General features: G+C 39.6%; 1 protein-coding gene across 3 annotated transcripts; it reads left to right on the top strand.

Moving 5' to 3' along the window:
- Positions 1-2,750: 2,750 nt before the first annotated feature.
- Positions 2,751-9,209, top strand: c3h16orf87 (chromosome 3 C16orf87 homolog). Of its 3 annotated transcripts, XM_029498147.1 has the most exons (5): positions 2,751-2,815; positions 2,887-3,062; positions 5,912-6,008; positions 7,053-7,232; positions 8,430-9,209. In XM_029498147.1, the coding sequence occupies exons 2-5, from the start codon at positions 2,997-2,999 to the stop codon at positions 8,546-8,548; spliced, it is 462 nt and encodes a 153-aa protein (XP_029354007.1). In that variant the 5' UTR covers positions 2,751-2,815; positions 2,887-2,996; the 3' UTR covers positions 8,549-9,209. The 3 variants fall into 3 exon arrangements, with proteins under 3 accessions (XP_029354007.1, XP_029354008.1, XP_029354006.1); XM_029498146.1 differs by having other exon boundaries at positions 2,787-3,062; XM_029498148.1 differs by lacking the exon at positions 7,053-7,232 and having other exon boundaries at positions 2,783-3,062.
- Positions 9,210-10,286: the final 1,077 nt, after the last annotated feature.

Here is a 10,286-nt window from a genome sequence, read left to right as displayed (position 1 = left end):
AATATATTGAGTGATTGTCATATGTTAAGGTCATATTTTACTATTGTGTTTTTGTTTTTTTTTCGTGAACCACAACAATTTTTTTTCTGACCTGGTAGAAAACTTGGGCCAGACCTGTCATATAAATCATATACATATATACAACCACAGTGAATTTACTTGCAAGAAGCACACACACTAAATTGCACTATTGCTAGAGATTAATTTAAATTTATATCCTAGGAAAATTCTCACAGCTGCAATTATTTAAATTATGTTATGTGGGATACCACCGCATTTAACAGCATCAATTGACTTGGCTACAATTCCTGTACTCAAAATAAATTCTCCAACATATTTCTGCAGAATGGAGTAATGCTAATTGTGCTCATGGCATGGAGTCCTTTTAAAAGTGACAGCGGGTTAAACCTTTGGAAATACTCACATTATCCAGTCAGAGACTTGAAACTTAAATATTTATTGGTGTTGGTGTTGGTATCTGATGTTGGTGTTCATTCACCAACATCAGATGAGCAGCTACGGGGTCTTGACAAACAGCTGCTATCATTATGCTGCATGCTCAGCTTTAATGATTCATTTAACCGTGAAATCGTTATTCAGAACTTTGTTTTGTTATTGATCATCTGCTTGGTGCCTTTCGACTCAAATTAGCGTGCGTCCCATTTCTCCTTAGAAGACAATCTATCTCACTGTGGACTAATGAAAATCTGAACCCAGATTATAGTTTAAAAAAAAACAATCTGAACTCCTCATCACTCACAGCTGAATACAGGTCTGTCTTTCTGCACAAAAAAACATTAACGAGTACCTTGTGTGTGTTGTGTCTGCAGCTGGAGCCCTCTCCTCTCTGTCTCTTCATTTCTGATGGAGCTACCAAACTCAGCTGTTTCTGTCAAAGATAACGTTTTGTGTCGGGCTTTAATACAAGCTAGGCTAACGGATGTTAGCATTAGAGCTGACCAGTTATCTTATCTTACAAGCTAACGGCCCTGTTTCTTACCTTGCTCTACGTTTCTCGTCCCAGCTTCACCATCACCACCTTTTAAAAAATATTTGTTCAGAAAATGTCTTAACTCTTAATTTTCTTATTCTCTTTCCCTTTCTGATCACCTGAGTGATGCTGACCGGACATTTTTGGACCGAACTCCAGACAACAGAAAACAGGCTGGCATGGCAACAGTAACCAAGGGGGGCGGGTCTTAGAGAAGGATCGGTGGGGGGGTCAAACTTCAATGGGTGGGTTTGACAGATAAAATAGATTAATGAAACAACAGGACCATGAAATAACTAATTAAATACTGAATTAATTATATATGTTTTCACGTTTAATGAACGGGTATATTAAATTCTGCCCCTTTTCCATCATCTCAGTGGGTGATTCGTTCTGTTTCTCCTGATCAGTATTCTCTGATCCGGTCCGCTTCGTTCTCTGGAGGGGTGACGTCACCAGTCTAGTCTGGTCTGGTTCGGCCTAGGTCCTGAGGGACGCCGTATCTTACATTAGCTCAGTCCATTACTCCCAACCAATTACCAATTACTTAGCCGTATTCAGCTGCCCACACCGGAAATCGAACTCTGTAGCTGGTCTGCTCTCTTTTCTGGTCCTGTTTACCATCTCTTCAGCTGCACGAAGCACCCAGGCACGGAGGAGAGTGACTAAAAAAAGAAGCTATCTATGTGAAAGTGGAAAAACCACCCCTTAACAGGGGAGGGGGGTCTGCAACACCACATTTACAATGTCGCCCTTTCATCTGTACCCAGGAGAATTAACAACTTAACCTCAGACGATCATCATTCACCAGGGGTACACCTGACCCTAACGACTGTCGTCCACAGGGGACCACAACAATGGTCAAGTGAAACCAGTACTTTCACAGGTACTTTGGTGAACACACCCACAGAGGTTAAATACACTAACCCTTTCTCCAGTCGCTTGGTCAGAGGAGTGCAGATTAGTAGACCAACAAGCATGAACTGATGAAGCCCCTTGGATAAGAGGTGAAACGTCTACATAGGCAAATACAATTCAATTTGCCCACAAATCAATTTTGAGAGAGCAAACCATGACCTGGATAAATGAGAATATCCATAGACGAGGATAGCGACATTTTTTTTCCTGTTAGGAAACCTGTGGACACGATGTCCTGACAGGCTGCAGTTTGTGTAACCTCCACAAAGGCAATAATTTACCATGATAATGATAAATGAATGCAATACAACACTACTGAAAATGCACTGACTCTGACTGCTGACTACCTCCTCCCACACTGAGTGATGGCGGTGTGTAGCTCCCTCTGCCTACGTCATTATGACGTAGTGTTGAAAAAAGAGCGTTTTTAGAGGCTTAGCTCAAAACTGGACTTTTGGACTAAATTTGCACTCCTGTGTCTTGAAAAAAATTTTCAAACCTCCATTTACTTTTCGAATAGTATTTCTTAGACAAGATTATATATACATCTAAAAAATTTAACCTGCAATATGCCCTTTGAGTGAGCGCATGGGAAGTTTGAAGACCATTCTCCAGTCGAAAATGTGCCGCTTCGGATGGAAGCGGGGTTAATTGAATTAGTAAACAAAGAAAGAAATTAGAGAAGTACAAATATACGAGTATGTAGAATGTAGAATTAGTGATGTATGAACTTAGTATATGATTATATGAAGCTGGGCTCACTACTCGAAAGAAATATTTTCCCATTCTGCTTTGCAGTCAGTCTGAAGAGAGTCCACTATCTACTTTTTTCCCAAGGAACTTGAACGTAGCCCGTCACCAGAAGGACTCTTCAGTGCGCATGCCCACAGCTTTAGAATAAATAGTGTAAGTGTAGTATGTGTGTGTACATTAAAGGTTTGTTGTCATTTATCTGCGGCGGTTTGTGTATCTTGCAGGCAGCCTGCGGGTCAGTGTAGGTCCAGGCTGACCCGTCCTGGTCCATGTTGTTGCACAGAGAAGTTGTAGCTGTCGTGAAGTGTCGGTGTGTTTCTGAAGGAGACGGACTATGTCGGCAAATAAAACAAAGAAAGTCAAAATGGCTACTAAATCATGCCCCGAATGCGACCAACAGGTGAGAATGCACATTTCCCCACATTTGAGCGTTGGCGCCGTGTGCGTGTACGGCGTCGTGTCCGTGCTTTTGTGGATGTTTATTGAAGGCTGGACCGCCATGGCCGCTCTTCGGACGGAAACGGGGTTCAGCTGTGGCCCCACTGCACGCCGAGCACACGGCGGAATCAAACCTCTCAGAGGCGGAACAACTTAGCCAGCACAGACACCCGTCATTGTAATCACACACACACACATATGTGCTCTTAGATTGTGCTAGAACAAATGTCACACTCGGGCGTATTGTTCGCGGCCGTTTTACAGCATGTCAACTTTCCCCGTTGTGTATTTAACATATTTGAATTGAGTTTGCTACGATCGTCTCCTTTCTGCTAGCAGCTGTGAGTCAGAGCTACCGTGACTGTTTCAGACCTAAATGCTCCACGAAGAGTAGCTACCGCTGCGATTCACGATGACTTTGGGCTAATCACGAACATCCACCTTTAACCTATAAAATAACTTTAAAATTAAATGATTTTACCTCCCGTTTTTTTTAAAATCAATCATGTGACAGAAGGAGCATTTTGATGAACGTGAATTCAGTTAAAAACGGTCAAATTGAATCATCACAATGACATTACTTAACAGTATTTATCTAATTGTGATCAATAGATGATTAACAAATAAAGCCACTATTTTGTTTATATTTATTTTAGTTTTATATTTATAGTCTAAAATAACAACGTAAAAATTCATAGTCTTCCTCGGGTTTTTTTTTGTTTTGTTTTGTTTGTTTTTTTTTTTTTTTTTTTTAATAGTAAACTGTTTCCATATCTGCTGTCATATCTGCAGTTTGTAACCATTTACTGGAAATCAGTTCTTGGCTGCTCTAAAACTGTAGCTCTCTATTGTTGCACAACTTCCTGTACATGTTATATGTTTCAGAAGAAGGATCAGTGTAACTTTCACACTGTAATGGATCTATGCATGGACTGTTCATGCCAATAGCCGATCTGGTGTTTAAGATAGTATCAGACCTGGAACAACTCTAGATATACCCGTGTTCAAGTTTGAGCATTAAAAAATTGTTAGGTTGTTGTGATGCCTTCAGTCCAGGGAAAACTTAAGAATTGGAAAAACAGTAAAATCATAAACTCCTGTGCCAGAAATGGGAAACTTGGTACAGCAATTCATTCTACTATTAGTGATTTTGGTGTGTTAACAGTGGACTGTATTTTTATAAATTTGCTGAAAAATTAAAAAAAAAAAACTAAAATGATCTTGGGTCATAATATTGTGGAGTCAGGAGGAGGAGAGTTGGTCAGCCTTTCGTGCCCAGCTACTCATTATATGACTTCAAATGAATTCAAATCAAACCTTTTAAACCACTTTACATTAGCCCAGTTGTGCAAAAATAAGACAGGAACGACACAGCTACTTCTGATAGGTGTTACTTGAATGTGTGCGACATTAGAAATGACTGTCAAAGGAGAAAATATCCAACATTTTCTCAGTTTTCACACATTTTAAATAACAGAATTTTCATGACAACCAGCTCATTCAACCCTCCAGTGAAGCCACTCAGATCAACTGTGAGCTTGATTTCTGAAAAAATGTTGAACTACAAACAACAAAATAACTTAAACGGAGTAGCTCATGAAGCTGCCTCAAAGGAATAAGTATAAATCACATGAAGCTTTTTTGGGAGAGGTTGTAAGGGCAGAGTGCCAACAAAGGTTTATATTGACAAAACTGAAAGCTGTCGTGATGTTGGGTGCAACGTGAGACCAATCATAATCATGTTTGAGAAGAATCCTTCATTGGTTAATTAAGTTCCTGGCAGACAGAAAAATTCAGAACTATTTGAGTCAAGTTACTGGCAGGATATTAATATCAGGCTGGTTTTGTAAAAGCCATGGCTATATTTATTGTAAACAATATACAACAACAAATAATTATCCATAGGAACTACACCATCATGTAAGGTAATATAGGAAGGTTAGCAAACCAACACACAAAGATAAAGTTTAAAATTGTGGCCAAGAAAATCAATGGTTTATAATGGAACACAAACTCTGTGATAGCGGGGCATGCTAAAGACTGCTTCCAACCAGTTAGGCCACACTCCCCCCTACTGTCAAAAGCCAAAACTGAATGTAACTGTCGGTTACACTGTTAACTTTTTGAAGAGTCCAACATTAAAATACTGCTCAAAACAATGTTATAGGTCGAAATTCTCCAACGATGGAAATGCAGTCGCACCTTAAAGAACACTGTAGAATCAAAAATGATCGGCCTTTGTAACTGCACTTGGCGCATTGATCAGGTTAAGGATGCAGAATATAGTCTGAGGGTAATTCTAAACATAATTTTCATGTGTCTGTAAGCGCAGAGAAATTCTGTGTCTAAGGTGAACAGTTTCTATTTCTATTAACCAGTTTACTGAGGGAGCAAATCCAGCTAGCTGCTCAGCTGACCAAGACTGTCAGTCCTCCTGGTCTAACTGTCGAGACACCAAGAGTACACCTCTAAATTCAGCTCGACTTCCCTTCTGAATTACATACTTTGTTGTATGTTTAATTTTATTGGAATATAATGAAGTTAATAGATGAAATAACATTTTCTATTTCCACGACTTTGTCTGATGAAGTAGTTGTTATTTTCATAAAATTTTTAAAATGTCGCAGTTACCACCAAAACCATGTCTAAACCATGAGACAAAAAAAAAAACAAAAAAAAAAACAAGGAACTCATCTGAACTCTGCTTTGGGTGTCATATGACACCGGTTCCATTTTGTATGTCAGATGTAGTCTGTTTGTATGACAGAGAGAAAAAGAATTCAGTCTTTCATTCCTATTTGTTCTCTCTAGATTCCAGTTGCATGCAAGTCCTGCCCATGCGGTTTTGTGTTTATTAGCAGAAAGCTTCTAAACGCCAAGTCAAACGAGCGTTCTCCAGCCATTGCAGGTAAGATTCAGCCTCAACAAAGACAAATTAAATCTGGAGTCTCTGTGACCTTGTTTGTTTGCTTCCTCCATGTAAATCTACATACAGATTTCAGACACATTTATGTTGGCGCATTATACTAAAATCTGGGGAGGGGGAGATATATATATATATATATATATATATATATATATATATATATATATATATATATATATATATATATATATATATATATATATATATATATATATATATATAAAACCTTTATTAATCTGCCTTTATTGTCCCATAATGACAAAGAGAGCCAAATTTCTTAAATTTATGCCCACACTTTTTACACCTGGATAAAAGAAGTGACCAATAACCTGAGCTGTGTGGAGATGATGGAAAGGCACCACCGTCAAACAGCTCCACTGAGCTGGACAAAATGACTCGTGCCTGAAGGACAAGATTGTCTGCTCTGACAGAGCTGAGAAAACCAGTCCTTGCTCATCCAGGACCTGGCACTATCCAAAGGGTGCTAAAATCCCCTTACACCATCAGGCAGTGATTTTCAGTGACAGGGATTGAAAGAGTGATCAGGGTTGGGGGAAACTTGAACGGAGTAAAGAACAGGGATATCCAGAAAAAACCTGGTGCAAAGCCCTCAGGACCTGGGACTGGGCCCAGGCTTTTGGGTCAATATTTGGGCTCACAGAACCCTGACCCAATCGAACATCTCTGGAGACACCTGAAAATGATCAAATTATCCATCCACCCTGAGAGTCTGGCTAATTGGAGTTCAGCCAGAGTGACCGCAAGGTTCCTGTTCACTTCTCTTTAATAAAACACTCAGTTAAAATGATAAATGGTACTACAGTGGTGATCAGGGCATCACATTATTATTATTATTACACACCTTTAAAATAGTATCTCCTCCTTGACCAGACCATCTGTTTTCACTTCATTATTCAGTTTTTTTCACACAATACCAGATCAGATCAAATGAGATGGCAGCCTGGAGCCAGTCTAACACACCAAGACATCTGCTGTGTTTTTATTTTTGTTTGTTTTCATCTGCAGAGAAGCTGGACCTTAAGCGGAGAAGGACTGAGCGCATTCGTAGAGAGAGGATTGATTCTCCTTTGACCAGCGACATGGAGAACAGGAGACGGTCTCGGTCCAACAGCCAATCAGATCCCATTCGGAGGGGGCGGGGCCGACCAAAATCAGTGGGGCTGAAGAAACAGGATGAGGAGAAAGGTAAAATATTTTTTGTTAGCAGTTGTATTCTACAGGGAAGGAGCGTCTTGACATTTCAGATAGCACAACTCAACTATGTCATATTGCCAACTGTTATTACTCTCCACGTGCTATTAATTTTTATCATTAATGTTTGTCCATCATTCATATTTCTCATCCATGTGATATACTTTTTGCTGTAATACTCTTTTTTTTTTATTTTTTATGAATAATAATTTTTGGAGATTTAGATTTTCGCACATTACAAGTAAACGTGGCAAATGCTGGGACTTAATAATGCAGAGACTTGTCTGCACAAACTAAACAAATATCTATATTATACAGTGGCAAAAAGGAAAAAATAAGACAAGAACAATCTAAAAAAAAAAACAGGGCAGCACAACAAAAACATAATTAAAAAGGGGAAGGGGGGGTGGTAAAGACAAAGAATAATAACAGATCGTTACATGCACACAATGCTGATCTGTCATGTTCAGATTGGTTACTATATCTCCTAATCAGGCTCTTTCATGTTAGATATCGATAAATATCGCTCCCATTTCAAAGTAAAGTTTTCCATTCTGTTTATCAGTCTGTATGATGGTCCCTCCAGTGCGGCTAATCTGGCTAAGTGAGTGTGCCGGGGTTGACGGGGGCGTGAAGGTGTCTTCCATTCTGAAATTATAAGTTTGCGCCCCAGCATCAGTGCTACCTGGACCCACTCTGCAGCATGGAATGGGAAGTCATCAAGCAGGGATGGGCCCCCCACAATATACAGCCTCTTGAAAAAGGGCATATCACGCTCTATAATCTTTGTAACATTTCTGTGAATCTCAAACCTGAAGTCCTGTATTTTTTTTGACAGCTCCACAGCATGGGAGTCAGGGTGCCTTCCTGTTCTGGCATCTCCAGCAGTCTGGGTTTTGTTTTAACTTGACTCTATATAGCTTGGGGGGTGTGGGGTAATCGACTCTGTTCAGGATCTTGAATTGGACAAGCCTAGTTCTGAGTTCTGTTTTGTAAGATCCTACGTCATTCCCTATCTGTGAATGAAACCTTTGGGTCTCCCTCCCAAATCAGTCTAAGGCAAGACGCACCCTTGCCTGAGCATTTTTGCCGTACTGTTCTTTGTATTCTCTCTTTCTTTGTGAGATTAGCGAAATACAGTTTTGCCAAACTGGATTTTCTCTGATTATTTGTATTTTATCATGTTTGCAGAGAAACAAGAGAAGGAAGTGGATATTTATGCCAGTCTTTCTGATGAAAAAGCCTTTGTTTTTTCTGTGGCCTTGGCTGAGATAAACCGCAAGATCCTGGGTCAAAAACTAATCTTGTAGACTTGAGGCTGAATAATGGAGAGACCCGGCACACAGGACTTATCATATGAAATTTATCAAAGAGGATGACCAAAGAGAGCTGGACAGCTGGAACTGAACTTTCACCTGGATGTGCTTTACGTGGACCATAATGAAGATGGGGAATTTTCCTCAAGGGATTACAACCAACTTTTCATCATTTACAGTACAGGCCATGTATGTAGTAGATACAGGTATAGACTATATCAGATTGGCTTATTAAAGATGAAAAGCTCAACTCAGGGTGATGTCCAGCTTTCCCAGAGTTTTACAGAATAAATATTTGTGAGAGTGAAATACTGCTGATGGATGCTCTTTTTGATGGGCCACAGCAGTGGGCCGTATGTCTTTGTATTTTATCATAATTCACAAAATATATGTTCTATTTATCTCCAGTCTACATGCAACTTGTCTTTACAGTCATCACATCCCATTTGTCAACAGAAGGGTTTTAACATTTCAAAATACAACCTTTTGTAATAAGGTTCTTATTGAACAGCCCAGCAACTAGTATCTGGGCTGCTGATACTGAATTTATTAAGCTCGAAAGGTTTTTAGCACCAAAATAAGCCTTTATAGTTAAAAAAAAAAACAACAAATCACTAATCAATGTGGATTAAAATTTTGAGCCAGTGATATCATAGTACAGGAAAGGAACAAAAGGACGTCCTGCATCTTTGTTTGCTTAAAATTTCTGATCTACTGGTTTCGGTGACATCTGTTTCCTCTCAGTCAAAGCTAATCATGATCACGATCATGATCATGTTTATTCAAATGGTTCTGATATTCCGTTGCACAAAACAGTTATAATAATCCTTAGCAAAGCTGAAGTTGACGGTTGAACTCATGGGTGTGACTCCTGGTCCGAATTACCCAGTTACATCCAAGTCAGGGATCTAATGGGGACATGCTGGATTGTGAGTAAATGTTATTAACATAATTACAGAGCGCTGCAGCCACGAGGACTGGGACAGTGTACACAGAGCCCCAAATTCCAGCAGACAGACAAACACGATGCACCGACATGAGCTGAGATGAAGCTTTAGACCAAATGAACTTAGTGAGTAAGCTGGAATAATGATGATGCATTTCCCACAACCTCATTAACTTCATCAGACAATAGAAACTTCTGTCACGGATGTTAAGGCTCTGTAGCAGGACACGCACTCAGATCTAGTCCCTGAATATATCACAGGTCATTAAGAGACTCATGTTTTTTGTTTTGTGTGATGTAGGGAAGCAACAACTGTAACTTCTTTTGTATAAGACCTAAGTCATGAGATGAATGGGAGACTGAGGTCAATAAAGGTTTCTTGGAAAAAAAAAATAGGCATTGAAGTGGTTTGTGCTTTGACTGTTTCATTAACAGGGAAGAGCTTTAGATCAGCTTTTAACGCCACACCAAACGTGTATTTGTGTCTTTTCTCCTTGGTGTTCAGGAGAACTTAGTTTGTCAGGTTTCAGTCTGCCAAACATCATAATACAGACTTTGAGCTGCTGGAGGAGAGCACAGTTTTTTGAAGAATGAGCTAGAAAAATCAAAAGTATTCTGAGTCAAGATTACCCACAATTCTTCAAGAACGAGGGGGATGAAGAGCAGAGAGTCATTTCTAATGATCACAGTGAACTTCCTGAGGAGGATGAAGCAGGAGGAGCTGGCTGACAGTCTGCAGAGCAGTAAGAGGATTTAATATAATGGATCAAAGTGTCATTTCTCTTA

The sequence above is a fragment of the Echeneis naucrates genome, chromosome 3 (assembly GCF_900963305.1).
Source record: "Echeneis naucrates chromosome 3, fEcheNa1.1, whole genome shotgun sequence".
NCBI lineage: Eukaryota > Metazoa > Chordata > Actinopteri > Carangiformes > Echeneidae > Echeneis > Echeneis naucrates.
This window is presented reverse-complemented; position numbering and strand designations above follow the sequence as displayed.